At 33.7% G+C, this 24097-nt stretch overlaps 1 protein-coding gene across 6 annotated transcripts in view; it reads right to left on the minus strand.

The window, feature by feature from the left end:
• ATPCL (ATP-citrate synthase) overlaps positions 1–24097 on the minus strand; it is a 177938-nt gene that overhangs the window by 6188 nt on the left and 147653 nt on the right. For 3 of the 6 annotated variants that reach the window (XM_072520092.1, XM_072520090.1, XM_072520094.1), the window contains exons 4-12: positions 22563–22806; positions 19235–19414; positions 18909–19178; positions 18396–18604; positions 14583–14633; positions 3492–3539; positions 1142–1583; positions 438–651; positions 252–379 (exon numbers count right to left, since the gene is read on the minus strand). In XM_072520092.1, the coding sequence (XP_072376193.1) occupies positions 252–379; positions 438–651; positions 1142–1583; positions 3492–3539; positions 14583–14633; positions 18396–18604; positions 18909–19178; positions 19235–19414; positions 22563–22806 (1786 nt within the window). The remainder of the gene's footprint in view (positions 1–251; positions 380–437; positions 652–1141; positions 1584–3491; positions 3540–14582; positions 14634–18395; positions 18605–18908; positions 19179–19234; positions 19415–22562; positions 22807–24097) is intronic. The other 3 variants (XM_072520096.1, XM_072520095.1, XM_072520097.1) reach the window with 3 other exon arrangements.

A 24097-nucleotide genomic window follows, 5' to 3' on the forward strand; every position in this document is an offset into this window, starting at 1 on the left:
TCTGTTAATCTTAATAAATACTTTAACAAAGAAAAATAATATAAGAATCTCAAAAGGCGAATAAAACTCTTATCTTTATAATAAGAAGAGGAAGATACGTTTTTTCCTTACAGATATTTGTCTACAAATATGATTGTACATGCATTATTGTACGTATTATTTAACTGTAGCACTATTATTAATACGAATAAATAAACCTGTGATATAACTACAAAAAATCCTTTATATAAGAAACACTATTGAATACATACCTATACACCAAGCTACCAAAGGTTTTGTAATTTGTTTGGTTTGCAATGCTTTACACACTTGATATTCCTCAGTACCTCCTACTTCGCCAAGAAGGATGATCATCTTAATATTATCATCAGCTTGATATCTACAAAAGTATATGTTATAATTCATATTTAACTGATATTGAGTAAAAGTGACTTTACCTCATAATGTGATCCATAAAAGTAGTTCCAGGATATCTGTCTCCACCGATGGCTACACCTTCGTAGACACCGTCGGTTGCTTTGGATACGATGTTGTTTAATTCGTTCGACATACCACCAGATCTTGAGACGTAAGCTACACTACCTGGTCTGTACAATTTTGAGTGTAAGATGTTGTCCATCATACCTCCAGTGTTACCAATCTTAAAGCAACCTATAAAGAGTGTTAATAACTATATTAATTATGTAAAAATGGATCGCATAATTATGTGGACCTTATACATATTATACGTCTACGTCTACGGAAAGAGGGGACCAGGAAGAAGAATATCTTGGCTCCAGAACTTACGAAAATGGTTCTCCTTGACCACTTCAGGACTATTTCGAGCTGCGGTCAATAAAGTTAGAATTGCCATGCTAGTAACCAACATCCGTAACGGATAGGCACCACAAGAAGAGGAAGATACATATTATAGGGAAAGCGGCAGATTCGAACATCTGATTACCAATATCCATTATGGGATAGGCGGACTAAGAAAATACCAATTGTAATAGTTCAGGAGCTGGCGTCCGAATTAAATAAAATAGAACACGTTCATGGACAACAGATGTCTTCTAACCTTCTGAAGAAGTTTTTAATGAATATCGGAAAGAAAAGATAAGGTTTTTAAGAATATATTATTTCTATTATTAATTATAAATACCTGGTTTAACTCCACCAACTGTGGCAGGCCCAATAATAGAAACCTTCTTTTCGTCAGCCAACTTGATCAACTTTCTGGTGTAGTTTTCTGGAATACCTTCAGCAATGATGGCAATCGTTCTGATTTGTGGATACTCCATGGTTTCCACGGTACTAGAATAAGCTGAACGTAATGAAGCGAAGTTAACAAGGACGTCAGCGTCGGGATGTTTCGTCATCGCGTCCTTCATTTGTTTATAGACCGGAATGAGTATTTCTTTGTGCCCCCAGTAGTATTTTTGCTTGTGGTCTCCAGTGAAGGGATAGATTATTGCTACAACGCTGGGACTTTTTCTGTTGCACACGAAATCAAAGTCGAGCATGCTCTGGATGGCACGGTTCTGCATTCCCCAAATTATGGCTTTAGTGTTGCTGGTGAACATTGGAAGGGCTTTTGAGTCTCCCTGTTAAAAAAAATTGAAGTAAATTTATATGTGCGCTAGACAACCACATATATAGGTTAAACAAATATGTTGTAGTGGTGAGCTTAAGCAAATAAACAAAATTTAAATGAATTAACTACGTGAAAGTTTCAAATTTTACTAGTATTTTTCTCACAATTTATGCTTTATTACTAAATCGTGTACATGAAAGTATACGAGTACATGAATTACAACTAAGTAACACATATTACACGTGATTTAAAAATACAGACATAATTAACAGACCAAAAATAAAATAAATTAACAAGGAGCGTAGGCTTCCCCGGCCGGTATATTGCAATGATACATTTGTTTTCAGGTTTATAAGATCTGGAATTATTTTTTTCTGACGTTCCTGCTAAAACCTAGTAGTTTTTCCACTCAAGAAATTGTTTTAAAAAAAGATAATTTTAAAATTATAATCAAGTTGTTTGGCGGTTATTGTTTTCCAAATTGACGGTTGACTTACTTCAGCTCGATCTTGTAGACATACAGCCATGCTTTTTGTTGACAATTTTGAGGGTGAAGTTTGTGCCCTCAGGATGATATCAAATTCTGATTGTTATGTATGTTTATGTATTATTTGTTTGTATATTGTGTGTTACATATGTATTTCATACTGTTTGATGCATAAGTATTATGTATAATGGCAGATAATGTGTTTCAGACTTTCTATTAATCCCTTAATGTTGGTATGTTCTTGTTGCTGACTTCTTTTAGTATTGGCACCCAGAGCTTGCTACAATATTCCTGATGGGTTTGCTACACATTTTTCTTCGTTCTGTAAGAAGAGAGCTGCTTCTTTGATTTTTCTCTTTTTGACATATATTTCTTTCATGGCTATTGATGCATCTTTCCATTGTATTCTGTGCTCATTGTCACAGGCCCGTTTACATACCTGTAATTTGCTGGTGTTTTGTTGTTTTCATTCTTCAATCTTGTAAAATTTCTTGTTTATAAATGAGTATGGGTAATAATTTTTTGTTAAAACCTTGGTTAGCAGGTTTCTTCCTAATATTTATCTTCATTCAAGTAGGTCCTTTGAGCAGGATGTTTATATTGTGGTTTGAGTGATAATTTAAATCTCTGTTGGTGCCGATTGGTTTTCTGTACACCTTGGTTTCACATTCTGTATCCTCTTTTGTGATTAACATATCCAGAAAAAGAAGTAAGTTCTTCTTTTCTTGTTCCATGGTGAATCTAATTGATTCTTCTTTACAATTGATGTCCATCAGACATTTATTCAATGCTTCTGGTCCGTGAGGCCAAACGGTGAGTTTATTTTTTTATTATAATCATTTGTGGCTTAATTTCGTATAAACATAATATTTAACTTAGATATGCCACAAGAAAACTTAACGAATTGTTTCACATTTTATTTGCTTTTTAATTACGAAAAGTGAGGTTTTTTGTCGGGAGTGACCATTCATAACCTAGTTTCTTGTGAGACATAAAACAAACAAAAGCATGATGAAACTCGGTAAGGACCGAAAAAGGTCCAACAGTCGAGCATGAGCGGCCCAGCACGGAAAAGGTTTAAGTACCTTTTGAAGTAAGTCCTCCACTTAAACGAGGCTTGACAGCAGGTCCTAAAGCCTATTCGAAATGTACAAACATGTATGTAGAGTATACACAAAAGATCCTTTATGTGGGTGTATGGGAAACTCAGGTTAAATGACCCATGAACCAATAATCTCTAATGCTTGGCATAACTAGTCATCTATAACATTAGATAACATTTAGGTGGTCTAGTTGATACGCTACCGTTTTCTTTACCATTTATCTCAATAAAACAATACTCATATAATAGAATAAACCACTAGAACAAGTTTATTTAGCCTATACATTTCTAATAAACCAATTTGAAAAAAAAAGTATGCAGATGATTACCTCTGTCGATGATGGTGATGAAAGGTGTACGTTGTTTGATACATTTTCCTTTAACAAACGAAATATAAATATCTTTATGTTTTTCAATTATATCGATAGCTTTATTTACAAGAAAGTTAAAAAAAAACTAAAAGCCAGATTTTTATTTTTGTAAGTAATTGTTTTTTAAGCTTGCGTGCTAAATAACAAGTGTTATTAACTCAATATGACAAAAATTAAAATACAGTATTTCCCAAAATGTTTTTTAAAAAGTTGACAGAAAGTAGCAAACATTTTAAAGCCAAACTTCCAAAGTATGGGGGGGGGGGGCGGCACTCAATATCGTGTTTTACGAAACATCTAACACAGTGACATATGCACTGAGCAAGGCCCATTTTATTAAAAAAGATACAATAGATTGTAATGGTATACTGTTTTCGGAGTTTATAGTCCGTGGTTTGGCCCACAAAAGGACTAATTATTTCTGAACTTTTCTGTGCAACTGTGGCAACGGTCCCAACTTTTTCTCCCTCACTAATAAACTTCAACGAGTACTTCGAGTACTATTCGAATTGATATTGGAATTTTGGTGCATCTGGAAAGAGGTTTTGTATTTCATAGCGCTGACACAACAGTCTATTTAGATGAAAACTCTCTTCCTAAAGTCAGATTTCGCTAGCATCTCTGAAAATTTGTGAATATTAGTGTGATAGGTAAGTAGTCGTTAGCACTAAAACATGAGCCAGACGAATGGAAGATGTAAAATAAGCCAATTGGCTACAATATAACCGGTTATAATAACAAACGGCTTCTGAAAAAATCTGTGTTTTTCAAATAAAACTGGTTATATTATGTACTAGTACTCCACAACGACTATAAATGAAGTTAATAATTCTCCATCTTTATCGGTTCCGTTGACCGATCATAGATCTTAGATTTTTCTGTACCAACTTCGTTGGTTTAATAATTGACGTCATGTCATGCTAAGATTTTACCAATTTGATCCTAAACGAAAGCATCCATTCCAATTGGACTATTTATTACAAATTTAGCGGATATTAGACTTTGATATCAAACACCAATTCTTTGTCTTTTACTTGTTAAGACAATTTGTCATTTCTCTGACTTCCCACTTTTCAGCGAGAATTTTACAATTAATTTACCTTACTTTACTGTTCGTGGTAGTCGGCTTCTTTCATTCTTCAAGAATTTCGTCTTCTTTCCCTTCCCACTGATCTCGAAGTTTATATAATACAAGGTTAAAGGTTCCTTTTATTTAGGAATTTTAGTTTAAAAATGATTCACTACTTCATGAAAAAAAAAATTGGGGGGATTTTGTAGAAAAAATGTTAATTTTAATTAGTTAAAAGCTAATATGTCTAAAAAAACTCTTATTTGCTACTTCCACCATGCATGTAAGTGATTAAAAACTATAGCGAGAGGCAGATTACACATCTAAAAGTTTTTGCTCTGTCCCCACTAACATAGCGAGGAGTTCAAAGTCAAATAAGTCTCATATGACTAACTTGCTGAAGAATTTATTTCCAATGTTAAAGCCACTTTCTTGACATGTCCAAATCAATGTGACTGTTCGATCACAAATTAAACCCTTAATTTGTAATTTCACATTAATATCAACTTTCTAATTTCCCTGTATATAATAGAATATAGTAATAGAATCTATAACATACTTTAATTACGAGGATATTCACCTTCCGGTACAATTCGATAAGTTGCTAAATTATTGCAAAACTTCCTAGTCCGGAAAATACTTGTACAAAGTACGAAGTTGCAAATTACAAGGTATAATGCAATGGACTTTGTGATGAATTGGCGCTTTATTTGTGAGATTATAAAATTGGAAATCCTACCAGAAGAAATAACAGCAGCCGTCAGACAAATGAAGGATGGAAAACCGGGACTTGATGAAATTCCTACAGAACTGCTGAAGCTATTAGATGCAGAACAAATAAAAATAATAACTGAAATATTTAATGAAATATACAAGGCAGGAAAAATACCAGCAGAGTGGCTCAAATCGGAGTTCGTACCATTGCCCAAAAAACCAGGAGCAAAAGTTTGTGAAGACTATAGGACCATAAGCCTAATGAGCCATCTGCTGGAGCTTTTTTTAAAAGTCATCCACAAAAGAATCTACGGGAAATGCGAGGAACAAATTGCGTCCAATCAGTTTGGATTTGTGAACGCTGTTGATATGAGGGAAGCTTTATTTAACGTGCAGGTATTGTTTCAGAAATGTAGAGATGTCAGCTGTAATGTTTTGCATGTCTGATTGACTACAAGTAGGCCTTCGATAGAGACAGGCATGTACAAATGATAGAAGTGCTGAAAAGGACAAGGATTGACGGAAGAGACTTAAAAAGAATAGCTAACCTGTATTGCAATCAATCAGCGGTACTCCGAATAGATTAGGAATATACAAATCAGGTCTAAATCTTAAGAGGAGTGAGACAGGGGTGCATAATTTCACCACTGATATTCAATCTGTACTCGAAGCACATTTTTGAAGAGGCTCTAAAAGATATTGATGAAGGCATCTCAATAAACGGAGTCAAGCTCAATAACCTGCGGTATGCAGATGATACAATAGTGTTTTCCAATACCATAGAAGGGCTACAAAACTTAATGAACAAAATAACGGAAACAAGTAGAACATATGGACTGGATCAGCAAAACCAAGCTAATGATGATCGGCAAGGAAAACATAACTGGAGCAAATCTGTATGTGAACCAAGTGAGAATGGAACGTGTCTCACAGTACAACAAGACAAAAAGTGCATTCTTGACTATGAGCTCTGTGTTCAAGAGCCATGACCTCACCCTAGAAGCAAAAGTAAGGCTCCTTAAATGTTACGTGTACTCAGTACTTCTGTACGGAGTAGAAACGTGGACATTGAAGGCGGAAACTCTATCAAAACACCAGGCTTTTGAGCTATAGTTATACAGAAGGATCCTGAAGATACCATGGACAGACAAAGTCACCAATGAAGAAATACTGCGGAGGATAACACAACCGCGGATTTGGTCAACATCGTGAAGGGCCGTAAGCTGCAGTACTTGGGACATATAATGAGAAATCAAGGCAGATACGAGCTACTCCAATGGGTTTTGCAAGGCAAAATTGAAGGAAAACGGGCCCCAGGACGAAGAAGAATATCCTGGCTTGCTAACTTGAGAGCATGGTATAGAAAGACCTCAACACAGCTATTCCGTATAGCAACCAACAAAGTCATCATAGTCAGAATAATTGCCAACGTTCGGAACAGACAGGTACCCTAAGAAGAAGAATGAAATGGGGTTAGACTTTTTTTAGCACGCAGTCTAATTAGAATAGTAATATCGTAAAGAAGTCATTTTCTTCGAGTGTACTTAGTAGCTACCAATAAAACATTTACTCTACGACTTCAGAAATTATTTCACATCGTCCAACGAGAAGTTGGACATAAGGGCATTCGAATTATATTCTATAAAATCTGTCGATTTTATCCAGTGGCTTATTTCTTACCTTATCCTGATTGTAATTTTTGTTAAAATTACTAAAATAGCTGTTTTTTAAAGCTAGTTTAACTCATAAAAAGTGAGATTAATAAATCTCAGCATTTCTGTGCCTTCGTCCAACTTGCTATTACCTTGACTCACCACGTAGGTTTCTCTAGTGTCAAATGATTCCTTAATTTTGCATGATTAGTATTTTATGTCCTCATACGTAATCATGGTTGTTTCATCTACAACCTAATATTGTGATGAATATTCAAATTAATCGCCTTGCGATATCACCTATCATCCAACCTGTTCCTTGGTGGGGTTGTCGTTTCAGAAGAGAATAGTTGAATCCCTTTTGGCTTCAACTTCCTTACAGTTTACACGTGATATGTTATCTTGACTAAAGATAAATTCAAGCTTAGCACTGTTTTCAACCAGTCCAGTTATAAAGAACATTATTTTAAAATAAAACTCATCAGCAAGAAATATTCTTAAATTAATTATAGTGTAAACTATTATACCCACTGTATAAGAACTAAGTAAACGGATTATATAATATGGAGATAGAAACCATCCTAACAAAAAAAAAAAAAACGAGAGTATCAACATTAACTGGAATCAATTCTGAAGTGTTGATGATACTGTAGAAATAACTGATGCTATGCTATGTGTGTCTAAAACCCCAATTTATAAATTATGAATAAGAAAGCAAAAGTATAAGATTTTTATTTAATTATTTAATTATGACATCTGCTGAAGAACACTATTCGAAATTCTTTACAATGGCATGGAAACTTTTGAAAAAAGTGGTTTTCAAGTATGAAAAACACAAGTATAAAAAGTCTCTACGAATAAATAGGAAATACTTTTCTGAAGAAGCCTCAAAAGAAAATAGACAAATATATTACCTAGACAAAACTTGGATAAATGCAGATACAAAACGATTAAATGCGGAGGACGGGTTTTCTTAAAGGTAAAGTCCACAGGTTCGATTCTGTCACCGGGAAAAAGATATGAACTTAGAACAAGAGAACTGATTATTGATTTGGTCTCAAGTTTGAGGGAAGTTGGCATAAAAAATTTTATTTTCAAAATAGACGATGTCAACTAACTCTTTCAAGTGGCATAAGACACGCGAGTACAGACAATTGGAAGAATTATGTGAAAAGTTGACAACGTTTGTAACATTTTATCGAAATCCGTTATTATTAATCCAAACACAGAGTGTTACTATGAGTTTGATTCAGATTAAAATGTGGGAAGTGCAATAAACTAGTAAACTAGTTGTGAATTAATAATATACATATTTATATAATTTATGTATAATAGTATCGCAGTTATACTTTAAATTTAGTCATATACCCTGGATATGCTTAATGATGGTTTCTTATTTTGCGTAATTTTTTATAGACAGCTAACATTTATTTGCAATCGTTTGTACAACCTGGGACAGAAGTTATAAACACTATATACCTATATTTGAAATATCATTTCCTGGCAATTGAAAAAGAGATAAAAGTTTAGTCGGTTAATAACAAAGATAACATGTTTATTCTACATTATTGTTACTACATATTTAATATTATTAATAATTTTGTTAACTTATTTTGTTAAGTCTAGAATTATTATGACACACGAGTTACAAATAATTTATAAAAAGGAAAATATAAGCTATAATGTACTTCAACTGTTTTAAAAATGGTTACATAAAAGTACCATTTCTGAAACAATTAGTGTTATAGACGCTGGGTGTTGTACCACGTTTTATTTGATTTATTCGTAGATAAAAGTAGCAAAATCAAGCTAACAATAAAGCTTTAACCAATTTTTTAAAATAACTCTAACATTAAGTTGCGTACACGTAATAAAAGAAACCGACTGCTCAATACGGCCGACATGACCGTGCAAAATCTCAAAAATATATAATGTGGACTGTCAATATAATCAATGGATCATGATTGTTAAGATATTAACGTAGAAAAATAAATAAGCAATAGGTAGTTACGAACACTGGTAATGATCCAATGTTATCAAAAATCATGTTAACTATTTAACAGGATTTATACAATGACGGTCTCTGTGCTTTTCTCTTGAGGTCAGTAGATGGTATCAAATATTTTCACTAAAATGTCCGAATAATTAATTTAGATTTTTAACTTCGAACATTGCATTGTCTGATGAGAGAAAGATTTCAAAATTCATATAATAGGATAATAAATGAAGGAGATATGAATGTTTATGTTCCTATATTCTCTTTATAACATGGTTTTATCCACAAAGTAAAGCTTTCCCATTGGACACGTCAAAGGATACGTCGGAAAACATGGGGTATGAACTCCAAACAGATGTACTGGCTATATATGACTGACTAGTCAGACTTATTATGTATGGTGCACTAATATGAAGGTCTAAATACCAACAAAAGACCACCAGAGAGAAGCTAATAAGCTTCAACGACAAGCATGCTTAGTCATAACAAGAGCGATGTCGACTACCCCAACGGCCTCCATGGAGGTCATACTTGACCTCCCTCCATTACGTATATGGATGGAGAAGGTAGGAGCATATAGAAGGAGGATACGATTCCACAAAGCAGGGCGAAAGGATACCGAGATCAAATCTGGAGAGATAATTAAATATCACCCACTGGAAAGGAAATAGTACTAGGTGCAATGCAACCTAAATATAATTTCAAAAAGCCGTTTACCGTCCTCCTTCCAGGAAGGGATAACTGAGAGTCGAATAAAACGAATCTCATAATCGCAGATCAATGCTGGTATACAAAGGGCTCTAAAATCGATGAATGAGTTGAACTGGAGTAAAAGGAGGGATACCAAGGCTGTTTTACTGAAAGCCTAGACAATCACTCTACTATCTTCCGAGCGGAAATTTATGCTAAAGATATTCCTACAGGATCTAATGAAGAGAAACTGTAGCCGATCGGATAGCCAGGCGAAATGAAAAGCACTGGAATCGAATCGGAATTGAATGAACTGACTGCTGGACACACTAGCATTAAAGGGAACAAAAAACCGAATCTAATTGCCATGGGAGGGGCAAACGAAACATTCATAGGCCTATAAACTTTCGTTGGAATAGCAAGAAGCACAGCAAAATAGGACTGACAGAAAGTGCGAATTGCAGATTCTGTCAGCTGATGACTGCCAGGGTTGGATAAGATAAGGCTCAATACATTTGAGCATTATCAATTCGATCCCTACAACTTAGTAAAAGTGCCACCTAAGGTCATAATACACGCTGTTAAAAAGACTGAGCTGAAGGGGCGACAATAACGTAGAGATGAACCACAATAGACCTCTTAGGTCGAGTGGAAGGGTGGTTAGGCGCCCACTCGAATCTAACCTAACCTAACCATAAAATGGAGACAATGACAGAATAATCTCATTGATAACTCACAAGATCTCTATAAGAACCTTTTTTGTCTAAAAAAATCGATAACGTCCAGTGTATCTACTCAGATCAATAAGAAAGTACAGATATGACGAAAACTTTTGTACACATTATGAGAAATAATGACATTTATGGTTTACTTCAGTTAGTTATGGAAGGGAAAGTCTTTTGTAAGATAGGCCGAAAAAGATAAGATATTGTCTTTCCGGGGCAACATCCGGAACAGATAGGCACCACAAGCAGACAAAGAAGCATCCCAAGATATCTGTACGAATTTGTACAAGTAAAACAAACTAATCATGAAATTTAAAAACATCTATTCCTCACGGTGTAAAATCAAAAAACTTACAAGGTAGTGTTATGTGTTATCCCCAAGACTATTTAACCTATATAGTGATTACATGTACATAATAAGACTGGTTTTCAATGAATGGAAGGAGGTATTTCTATAGCTGGAGTTAGGGTAGGTAACCTACATTTGTCAACGAGACAGTTTTTATCACCGAAGGTAGAGTGTGTCATAAGCAGTGCATAAGCAGTGTCATTGCTGTCCACAGATAATGTTGCTGACAACATCTTCGCCGTGTTTAAGATTTTGCATGGTATGAGCCAGTCTGCGCCTCTGACAATTGTTTTACTTGTCGTTATTTTATAAAATATTATTTATAAATTTAATATATTATATTTGGAAACCCTCTGTGTTATAAATTTAGTTACACAAAGAAAAACTCAAGCTTGAATTGTGCTAAAAATTCAAATGTAACGTGTGCTTAGCCACAGCGTAATGTGCGGTTAGTGATGAAATGGTTAGTGTATTAATGAGTTTGAATTTTAGTTGTATAATATATTTTGGAAAATATAAAAAACAACTTAAATCCAAGAGATTATTAAATGCAACTATGGAAACATGATAAAATACAAATAAAAACCATAAACAATCCGTAATATATAATTAAAAAAATCAAGGAAATTCAAGAAATACAAGAATAATAATCTTTGACTAATTGTTTTTAAATAGAGTAATATGAGGTTGCTATAGGTTTTACTGATTTTTTTTTAAGTTTTCACTCAGATTGGCATCAATGGTTCACGATACTAAATGCGCATGTGTAACTGTAAACAATGGCCCTGTATATGTTTATCCAGCTGATTATAATGCCAACCTGGTACTTTTAGTCATCATTGTTATTATTTACGCATTTAGGAATAATATACATTTTAATGTTTTTCATTACTAGTGCAAAAGCATGAAAACAATGACAAAACTTATCGATTCATTTTAGATTATTCTTGTATTCCTTCCCTTATTGTTTTTCACTGTAAAAGCATCAACATTTATATACAACTTAAAACTAAAGCAGTATTATCTGTTATTGGTTGAAATAGATCACATATGATTGTCGTTTTTATACAAAATGGACCACGATTGCATTTTCGGAAAATTGCAGTCTGAATAAAAATTGCAAATTTAACTTTATGTAACAGTGCCAGGCAATTATTCTTGTGAACTTTTTATGTGCCAAATTAGGAACTGTATATAGGAGGATACCTTTTGATATGCTTTTTTTTCTCAGAGAGAAACGAAAGATAAGTAATGAAGAAAGATTATCTAAATAATATGATCAAAATCATTGATATTCTATGTCAGAGCTATACCATAAAAATCAGTATCAAGAACACCGAATACCCTTAAAGACACGTACCTTCATCATAAATTAACATCGTTTCACGAAAAAAAAATATAATATTCGTTTGATTTGATTCCTGAAAGGTCATAAAGATTAGATTACAGGAAATAAAATATGACAAAATGTTTTAGTATTTATAAAACCCCTGTCTATATATCTTCTTCTGATTTTCCAGTTACATCATCATCATCATTCAATCTTCGCTTATCCACTGCTGGACATAGATCTCCCTCATAATTTTCCATCTATTTCGATCTTGTGCCTCTTGCATCCAATTCCTATGACAACGTTTTAGATCGTCAGTCCAACGTGTTGGTGGACGACCTCTGCTTCGGTAGGCATCATCTCTTGGTCTCCATTCCAGTATCCGTTTTGTCCATCTATTATCTGTCATTCGAGCCACGTGACCTGCCAAGTTCCATTTCAGTGTTGCTACTCTCTCTACTGCATCAGCCACTCCTGTTCTTTGTCGTAGCTGGCGATTTGGGATCTTGTCTCGTAGTAAAACGCCTAACATAGCACGCTCCATCGCCCTTTGACACACACGGATCTTTTGAACTGTTCTCCTTGTCATGGTCAACGTTTCCGCACCGTAAGTTAACACTGGCAAAACACACTGATTAAACGTTTTTCTTTTAAGGCATATTGGTATATCAGACGATTTGAAAATATGGTTCAGCTTGCCGAAGGCTGCCCGAGTCAGTCTTATACGACGGAGAAGCTCAACGGTTTGGTTATCTTTTCCTATGCAAATTTTATGACCTAGGTATTTATAGGCCATTACCTGGTCTATGGATCTTGGTCCTAGGCATATATCTTCGCTGACTACAAGATTTTGTCATCATCTGGGTTTTAGATATATTTATTTTCAATCCCCCTTCTAACTTTCCAGTTACATTAGTTATTTAATTTGCATGGAAAATGTCCTTAGCCCACTTGTATCTAAGTGATATTAAACTATGTTTATCTCCTTTTGATATATATATATATATATATATATATATATATATATATATATATATATATATATATTCATTAACCTCCCGGCCAATTTTCTGACGACTGCAACCCTAATAAACTGTGTTGTTTGTTTATATCGACAGTCACTAATATCCAGTAATTCTTATATAATATCTTATATATATATATATATATATATATATATATATATATATTAGGGCTACAGACATTGTTGGTCCCTGGCTTTTAAAAACTTGGTTATTTCCCTCCTTTTTTTTCGGTATTTTGCTTTCTCTCTCCAATTTGTCACGCCTATTTAAGTCTTGCTTTACTGCTTCCAACCATGTCTTCTTTGGACGCTCTCTTCTTTTTCCCCATTTCTCTCTCCTTCAGTACTGTTTTAACATTTCAATTCTCTGGCATTCGTATAATGTGACCAAGACATCTAGCTCTTTGGGCTCGTATTTTTGCCATAATTGCTGGTGTTCCATACATACTCATTATTTCTTTATTTGATCGTCTTCTCCAAATATTCTCTACCATCTTTATTCCTCCGAAGATTTTTCTGAGCACCTTTCTTTCCCAGATCTCTCCCTTCTTTTCTTCCTGCTGGTTTATAATCCACGTTTCACTGGCATACATCATTGTGGATCTGATTACTGTCTGGTAGACTCACAGTTTAGCTGTTTTTGACACATTTTTTGATTTCAGTAATGAATTTAGTGACCCTATTGCTCTGCTTCCCTTTATTAATCTTTTGTCTATCTCTTTTTCTTCTTTTCTCGAGTTGGTTATGGTTACTCCTCAGTATTCAAATTCTGACACTTTTATCCGCGTACAGTATGCACTGTTCCCTGCTATTGAAAATAGTCCTGTTTGTGGGACCCAAAATGTTTATTTTAATTTTATTCTTTTTATCTATCTATCTATTTTATGTAGTTCCCCATTTTGATACAATTTGAGCTTACAGATCTGCGTTCGACTTTAAAACTACAACAGTCTGGTCTCCACTAGATTGGAACTCACGATCTCTTATTAATCGAAATTTAGTGTTATCATCAGATAATAAATGGTTTGAAAGCGTGACAAATAAAAAATGATACACGGGAGACAAAAAATCAGGAATAAAACTCTCTATAAAAGGAGAAAGTTCAAACACTTGAGTCATTAAGTCATTTACGAGAGGATAGGATGTCAGAAACGATCCTAAACATGTTTAAAATAAAACCACATTTGATTCCAACCAGAAGTTGGAAGTTGGTTCCCATATAAAGGAGAGTATTATCGGATCAATTATCTATTTGGAACAGAACTCAATCAATTGGATGTTAAAATATAAGCCACATCCTTGTCTTCAATATTAATATTTCATGTACAAGAAGTTCACAACATAATTAAAAAAAATCAATTAAAGGTCTTAAATTGTTACGTATTAAATTGTTATTAAATCTTATATAACAAAATATGCAATTTTCCGAAAACAAATGATACAAAATAGCCGTTAACATCACCCGATGAAACATCTCAATCACATCCGAAAGTGACTTACCTGGTTGGAATCTTTGGCACCAAATTTCAATATTGAATAGATGTGATCCATCTGAAGCAATACACAGATATTGACAATCACATTCAATCTCATTTTTTATCATCTTCTAACTTGAAATTGTAGTGGAATTTTAAGACAAGACGTTATTTGTTTGGTAATAATTTCAAGAAAAAGAAACTACATGTAAAATACGTGAAATAATATGAAAAAATGATTGTTAACAATATAATAGACGGTAATCCAGGATAATCTCAATTAAACAGAACATTTAGCGACTTTGATCATTGATCAAGCAGTAAAAAGTTAAGAGATGCCAATATGGGAATCATTTTGCGGAAAGGTTGTATGGTGGATAAAAAACACCAGTTATCATATATAATAAGAAACCAGCAAATTTTGTTTTCTTTTTAAACGGAAACGGATGAACGGGGTTTAGTTACTAAGTACCTTTCCTTGAACGGGAACAACGAAAAAATTAAAGTCGAAATTAATGCTTTGAATCTGCACCGTCTTTGGCAACAGTAAAATTTTGGAAGATGAATTTATCAATGGTCGTACATGTATTTGATGGTGAACGTTCAAGTGCCTCAGAAATTATGAATAAACTCTATTATAAGATCATGACGCAGTTGCTCACTGTCAAAAAAAGGTACGTTGGACTCTGGCTTCTTTTGACAATGATAACATGTAAATCGAAGTATTTCTTCGCCGATACATGACTTTTGATGAAACATAGGGCCATTTCTACACGCCGGAGAAGAAGAAACAGCAGTGTATGAAATACCTAGCGTTTCATAAATATGCAACTCTATTGGACAGTTTCGACGCAGATTTTAGGCAAAAACTCTCTATCGTAAAAAATTCTCCTTCGTCAAGACAACGCACCCGTCCACAAGACCGTCAATGCATAGGCAAAATTACACTAACTGGAATACGAATTGATCGATCATTCACCTTGTTAGCCAAGTATAATTTGTGTAATTAAATAATATGTGGAATTGTTTTCTGTTGCCAAACTTAAAAAAATATGACTCGAAGGATGCAGTTTTTCTCGAAGAAATATTTTCCCAAATGCACTTGCTACAAAATATGTAATCTAACGTTAAAATGATTAAATATGTGGGCATTTAATGGAAAATGGTTAAACATAAAAATAACTAGTTTAGCTAACAAATACGGTAATAAATCAAATAGAGACTTTTAAGAAACATACAATGACAGAAACAGAAACACAATGCATAGTATATCCTTAAAACAGAAAGTACTAAAGTGTTCTAAGAAAGCAAAAAACTAAAACAATACAATAAAGCGGCAAGCAACTAACTTATATTTGGAAACCATTGCCAAATTTTCCATAGTTTTTCCGGATTTCAACCAAAGGTTTGTTTACAAACAAAAACACGACGAAATTTTTCCCAAATTTTAACACCACTTATTTTCTAATTTATTTGGAAATTAGCTTTATTTCACGATTGATTATTTTGTAATTTTACTGTGTTATTTTTTACGCGTGTAATATTGATGCGTCATTCTACAATAGTTTGTTATACCATATGAAGTGCAAATGCGTTCAAACAGAAAACTGTGATTTCTATTTCACTTAACAAGACTTTTTTCTCAAACATTTTCTGTTGAAGTATTGTGAGTACAAATATAGTAATACGTTTACCGATCTACCCGCTAGCCAAGTCGCTATCGATGTTGTTTCTTGCCTATCAGTAGGTATCTTAAGTTTTAGCAGCGGTGTAATGCACAATAACCAGAACTGTAAAAGTTTTAGTATGTATAGAGTTAAAACTTAAAATAGCTCCAGATTGGTGACAGTTAAACAACAAAAGGGACTTGCTCACTGGAAGATCAGTCCGCACTGTTCGTAGGGAGAGGCCACGTAATATTGGAAGTATGTATTTTGTTTTATATATATAAAAATCGAAGTTATCACATTTCGATTTTTTTTCACTATCTAAATTTCTCATATCTATGGTTCAACGATATGATGGAACAAAAGTATATTAAAAAAAAAGAAACTAAGAACCTGTATAGAAGATACAAAGAATAATATGTCTGCTTTATAGAAGCATATCCGAAAAACCAACCAGACTCTATTAAATTATTATTAATAGTACAGTCTCCTGTAAAAAGAGAAGCACTAATGGAATGTTCGAAACTTGGCAATATGTTTATGTAAGCGCATAAAACCAATCAGGCTTTTAAACATCAGATGTAGAAGTATCGAGGGAACCTCGGGTTATTGACGTAACATTGAGGGCATTGAAGAAAATCGTTTCAAGATTAAGACAATCCAGACAGTTTCTTCGATTTACATCTGAAAAATGGAAAAGTAAATCATACGGGGAAATAAGACAGCAAGAGCAATGACGGATACGCACAAAAGAGCTCGGTATTCCGAATCGGAGCTAATATTGTGGTTGACATCAAAAGTGTTAAAATGTTTGGGTCTTCTGGTGCGTATGTCCGAATTAATGACACCAAAAAGACTTACTACCATAAGCTTGAAGACCAGATTTGGCTAGATGACCTAATTCTATTATTTATTTCTCAAAACCCGAAAAATCAAGGGAAAGAAAAAATTGCTTACCCCCATTAACCGACAATCCAAAGGAAGGCCACACAAGAGATGATTAGATGATGTAGTGGAAAACATTCAGAAGGTGGCACCGTTGGACCTAAGTTCACGGTCATTGAGGAAAAGAGTGCAGGGCACGTGTAAAGGTCGTAGAATATCGTCAAAGGTGGTAAGAAAAGGTGAAAAGGTGGAAAAGTGGAAAAACACAAGAGAAATGGGAAAAGCCAAAGGTGTTCAAGAAATACCTTTTTATTAAGATCGAGAGTGGTATTGCAGCGGAAAAAAGCGTGAAGACAGTGCGGATACCTTAAACGAAAGTATTATTGCTAAGTCTAACTAGGTGTTCCGAAGTCAGGGCGCTGGACACCGAAAGGAGCGCATAAATATTATCTGTATGCAAGGGATAGATAAATGAAAGACGGAAGTGTGAGGTCCAGTTAGGTAAGAGGCTTATAGTGGAGGTGCTGGTTGAACTAATGCTCAGTGACGAGAGAGATTGGAATCTCATGAATGGTATAATTGCAACGGTGGTGAAAGAGAGATTGAAGAGGGAGCGGAAGAACATATTCAGAATTTTGTAATTTTAGAATGGAGTAGTAGAGTAGCTGCGATGGAGAGCGGATGAAGGAGTGGAAGAAGTATGGTAAAGTACTAGCTCATGCATGTTCCTTCTCGACAGATGAATGTTTTAGTGGGTAAATTCTACTACCATGCGTATAGGTAGGATGGTGTCATTTGAAGATTTTCTTTTCCCGCGCAAAATAAGATCTGCTGCTTTTACACAGCAACATAGTCTGAAATTACAAATAATCATCTTCTTTTTTGTAGATAAAATTACATATTTACTATAATCGTAGAAACATGACGATAATTCTAAGACAAAATGGTTGAAAAAAGATGAGAGAGTAATGTGATTTAAATTTTGAATACATGTAGCCTTATGTATCCCACAAATTAAAAAAAAAACATGCTAAAATATACTCTGTATTCAAACAAAAAAATCTTCCAGGAACAAAATGAAAGATCAGTAAATTTACAAAATAATCAAGCTATCAATGAAAAAAAACTTATTCCTATGGGATCAATGTTTCGGAAAAGGTGCTTTTAAATTTGGAAAAAATCGTACAGATCATTTTTTACTTCATTATTTAAAATCAACGGTCCAATGTGATCAGTATTATAATTGCACTGGGTTCCAAATGGAAGAAAAAGATAAATTAACATACCACCAAATTTCTTGCTGGAGGAGCTGCTGGTTTGGCGCCATCTTTGCTTGCTAGATGCTGTTTGTTGGGTTCCTTTTCACCGCTAGGAAGAGCGAAATTTGCTGTGGCAGTTTCTACGTGATTTTCTGGTGGAATTGTACGAGTTCCCAAAGCCATACCACAAATAGCAGTCATGTGAGTTTCAGGTCCGAATACGTACAGAGGAATACCTGTAAGGATTAAATTTTTAAGATAATAAGATAATTCAAAGGAATTGATTTCCTTAAACAAAAGGATGAAAATGTCTCATGATCCATGAGTTTAGAATATCCACAAAGGTTCATTTATGAAAGATTTTTTTGTTTGCTGTTTACCTAATTTAGCTTCCTTTGTGTTTCATCTCTCTCCGAATATTAAGAAATATGTGATCGAAAGAGATTCTTCCATAAAAATACAATTTTGATTCAAAAATTAACATTTTCCAATAATAGGATGAGAAATCTTCGAATCAACTGGCTAAATGTCAATACATACCCAAAGTCTGTCCGACTTCTCTCATTCTCCTTAAACCTTCCTGGTAATTGGGTCCAGCTCTTCTGACGAAGATGGAGATTTTGTGTTCTATTAATCTTTCTCTGAACTCTACCAAAGCTGTGATAATACCACGGAAAGTGGCAGCTACATTAGTGAAATTGGCAATACCTCCTCCGGTAATCAAAACTTTTCCTTTAGGATGCTTTTCTTGCGTCATCAAGGAAAGGATAGTTTTGGCATATTCGTAAGTTTGTTGTTCAGTTGGTGCACCTAAAAATCAGTTAGAAATTAGCAAAAATGTATTGATTTTCTAGACACTGTTTTACCTGAGTATTCCCCATAGTTGGCGAGTTCACCAGCTCCTCCCAAATCACAGATGGTGTCACTGTAAATAACAGAAGCTCCACCTCCAGCTACCATTGTCCATATTCTACCGGATTTATTGAGAATTGTCAGTTTAAGACTAGCTCCAGATTTTGAGTCTAAGTCGGCTATATAGGCTTCCTCTGTAATATAAAATTTGACATGTGTTAATAATGTTGAAGTATTCAATTTTAAAAACAGCTACATTAGAGATTAAAATTATAGAGCACAGGCTTTTTTTTACAATTCGTCTGCAATGTCTGCACACCACGTACGACTGATGTCGTAAATATCAGCTAGAAAGGAATAATTAAAATAAAAATTGAAATAAAAAGTAAGAAAACGAAACAATGACAAACGAAGAAGCAAAAAAAAAACAAAAACCAAAGTATATTAAAAGAAAAAAAATAAGATATTGTAACTGATGTACAAGGTGATTAAAGACAGTAGTGGTTTTCTGTTTGTCATTATTTTGTAACGGGGAGGCCCGGGATCGCAATGCACTATTTCGTGAGGATTCAGTAGCAATGGAGTCGTATCTGGAAAAGCATCGAGCTTTTTACTTAATGCCAAGAGTTTAATTTCTTCTAAACGTTGCTGTAATAAATGATTTCATACGTGAACAAAAATTTCAGGCAAGTATAGGACAGCAAACTGTATATAGAGTAGCAAATGGATAACTGAAGCATATCTAAACAAAGAGAAAGGACACCATTAGATAGGAAAGTAAAGAAAGTATATTGAAATTATAGTCAATCAGCCGTCTCAGTCTAACTCGCCCCGTGCGTAGTTTATTTTTCCTAGGGCGCGCCCCAGATGGTGGGTAGGGTAGATAGGCGACCGCTCTCATCGGTCGTGGCCGTCGAACAGATGAGAAAAAAAGTATCACTTGTAGACCAAAAGTTACAAAAAATGTATATAATATTTTGGCGAGTCCAGCCACCTACCAGAATGTGTATGGTTACATATGTATGATACTCTAAAAAATAAGTAAGTACCTCTTTTAATGACAAAATTATATTCCAACTTCAAAAATTATTGAAAATTGCGTTAATTTAAGTCTAAAGACATTAACTCTTCTCTGAATAAACAAAACAATGAGTTGATGATAAATAAAAGTTACATACAAAAACATTGCATGTTTAAATCTTAAAAATCTAGTTAGAAATGGAATTTTAATTCGAGTTCTATATTTATTCTACATGAAAAAAAAACTGAATTGTTTCCCAGGTTGTGTGTTGTTAAGCTATAATAGATTAATATTTTGCAATTTACTCTGTTTTGTAACTACCTGTTTATTTTTACATCTATATTAATTAAAATTCGTTAATAATAATTGATGTGTTGAATACCATTTTTGATTAATACTCCCAAAAGTGTTAACTCTTCTCTGAATAAACAAAACAATGAGTTGATGATAAATAAAAGTTACATACAAAAACATTGCATGTTTAAATCTTAAAAATCTAGTTGGAGATGGAATTTTAATTCGAGTTCTATATTTATTCTACGTGAAAAAAAACTGAATTGTTTCCCAGGTTGTGTATTGTTAAGCTATAATAGATTACTATTTTGCAATTTACTCTGTTTTGTAACTACCTGTTTATTTTTACATCTATATTAATTAAAATTCGTTAATAATAATTGATGTGTTGAATACCATTTTTGATTAATACTCCCAAAAGTGTTTGTTAAAAAAAGTAAAGTGTAATATTTTTATAGAATCTTTTCAAATGTTGGAGACCTTTAGGGTTAAGGTTAGGTTAGGTGAAACACACATTGAAACGTATTATCTATTTAATAAATGCTATTTTGTAACGGTAGGATAGAATCACACAATATGAGATAATACTTGGGATAATATTTAAAATAATTTTAAATGGTAAAATTATCATAAAAATAATGTACCTTATTCCAGCTACTTAAAAATGTATTAAAGTATTATCTACTATACATTTCATAACCTACCGTGATGTTTACAAATAACCTTTATAATAAAAAATCATAAATGACTACTGATATTTATGATTTTTGAAATAACTGAATTGACAACCAGTCTCATTTAAATGTATTTTTCATCAAATTTTAATAACAATTTTTATCAGTAGGAGGTATAAAATTTATGGAACAAAAAAACAATAATCAATAATATTGAACACAAATGACATACACTGACACGTATAAAATTAGAAAAAAGTATAGAGACATGAAATAACATAATAACTAAACAATTTTTTTTGAATAATTTGTTACTTTTGGAAACTTTAATTTTAATATATTTAGCCTTGTACAATGAAATAAAGGAAAAAAATTACATACACATGGAGAAAAATGTTTTTACTTGCAATTAACCGGTAAGTTAATAACAATTTATATATTTGAATAAGAGAATACTATATTTAAAATAATTTTAATGGGTTCTCAATTAGTTGTTCGATTAAGTGGTTTGCTTGTTCAAAGGTAAAGTTTTACACAAAATAAAATGTTGGAAACTCAGAAAAGGAAAACCGATATTAATAAGAAACTAGATTATGAAAAATATTGAAGATCAGTAGCGAAGTGCAGAACAATAACTTACCGAATACATAACCCAGTGAGACGGATATGGAAATCGCCCTTTGCAGTATTTTTTTCTCTTCTCTAAAAGCCGAACTGTTTTACACCGTTCGGACTTTAGCCAATTAGCTTATTGTACATATTTCTTACATACTCGATTCTTCGCTATATATGCTAAATATAAACTCTCTGACAACAACCGATATACCTCTTATTTGGCTCTTATCTATATGCCGGTTTTTAAGCGTACACGCTCGTCTGGTAAGGATCTATGGATTGAGTAACACCGAGACGCAAGTCCTCATCTCTTGTCGTACTGCTCAGCCACAAGTCGATTCTATACACTAGCGTATTGCAGTCTAGGCAGCAGATCCATTCAGAATTGTCAATTATTCCTTTAGCCTTTTTATAACCAGGATCTAAACCATCGACAACTAGGTCATTCACAGTGAAGTGAATGCAATTCGCTCGCTCGGATATCTGTCCGACTCCAACTATTTAGATCCTATGGTCTGAATAAACAAATTATCTACTCGATCTCGATATTTAGTACTGAGCAAACCGATGTAACCGAATGTAGGCTCGGAGTAGTCTTATCTTATTGAAGAGACCATCTGAGTTGTTTCCTAATGGTAATAACTTAACATTACCTTTAGCTTAACCTTGGTTATGTACGGCCAAGAAATATTTTCTGATATTTATGTTCTAAAACATATATAAAATCTGTAACGTTACCTGGGTATGCATCACGTCCGAAAGGTGGAGGATAATCGATTTCGCCCCATTGTGGCTTGCATATAAAATCGGCAGTGGCATCTAATTTGGCGGCTAAGTCCAAAATGTAGATCTCCTTATCAGTCACAACCAACGGATTGATTTCTAAGTATGTGAAGTACAAGTCCACGTAGAGTTTGTAAAGGTTGGCTATAAAATCAGCTACCATCTGTTTTTTGGCTGCTGGAACTTCTCCTAATAGTACCTACAAATAATGGTAACTTTAAAAATGCCATTATCACCCTAGTACATAAATTGATGCAAGATATTAATGTGCTATTCAGTAACTTCTGATTGGATTTGACTTCAATATTTAAGAACGTCTTCAAAACTAGATACTTTTCTAAATAGAAAATTACTTAAATTGTTCTCATATTCAAAGCAGAAAAATGAAGAGAATGAATATGTAGTCACCAATTTTTTTTTCAGAATAAATCAAGAAACAAAAGAAGGCGTGTACAGATTAGTGCCGCACGGAGTGTAGCTTGCCTTCTTGTTAAGTTTCCTATTGTTATTACAAAAGTTTAAATTATATATTACCAATCGACATTTCCTGGTTAAGTATAATAATAAATACACACGCCTAAGACCAAGAACAGCCGAAAAAGCGGCTTGGGACCAATTTTATACCTTTCCTTTACAGCTGCCTACCCATATTCTTCTTCTTGTAGTTCCTTCTCCTATCGGAGGTTGGCTATCATCACAGCTATCCGTACCTTATTGGCAGCTGCTCTGAAGAGATCTACTGAGCTGCAACTATACCACTCTCTTAGGTTTCTTAGCCAGGAAATTCTTCGTCTTCCTATGGATCTTTTACCCTTGATGTTACCTTGTATTATGAGTCTTAATATCTCATATTTCGCAACTCTAATGCGGCCTAAGTATTCCAGCTTTCTTATTTTGATGTGCTTTATGACCTCGCAATCTTTTTGTAGCCTTCTTAACACTTCTGCATTTGTAAGCCTACCCATAAGGAATTATCAAATTTTCGCAGAAAACACCGCTATATTAGCTTGCGACCAAGGCACCACCAGAAAATCTGGCAACCTTTAAAAAGACCTCAATAAGATTCAAACTTGGACAAAAATATTGAAGATAAATACGGATACAAAAACGAACTTTATTATCTAGTTATAGTTTCCGTCAACATATAAGAAATTTACACCTGTTGCTGTTACTAATCCCTCAATTATTTTTGCGACGGGCGGCAATACTAATCTGACCGCTTTGTACGTTTTGGAACAGTTTACTAGGACCTGACTTTATTACAGAACTGACTCGTTAACTACCAGTGCAAATAAATTATTAAAATTAAATTACAGTGCTTTGTATAAAAAAATTGTTGCTGTAGACGAATTAGTTTTTTGATCTAAAATTAAGTTGTTTGGAATCAATTATAAACGATCACAAACAATTGTCATGTTCAATGCGCTCATTACGTGAATTTTATGAAGTTAGATTATTATCTGTATTATATCGTTTTCACTTTAAACAAA

This window comes from Diabrotica undecimpunctata, chromosome 1 (assembly GCF_040954645.1).
Source record: "Diabrotica undecimpunctata isolate CICGRU chromosome 1, icDiaUnde3, whole genome shotgun sequence".
Classification (NCBI taxonomy): domain Eukaryota; kingdom Metazoa; phylum Arthropoda; class Insecta; order Coleoptera; family Chrysomelidae; genus Diabrotica; species Diabrotica undecimpunctata.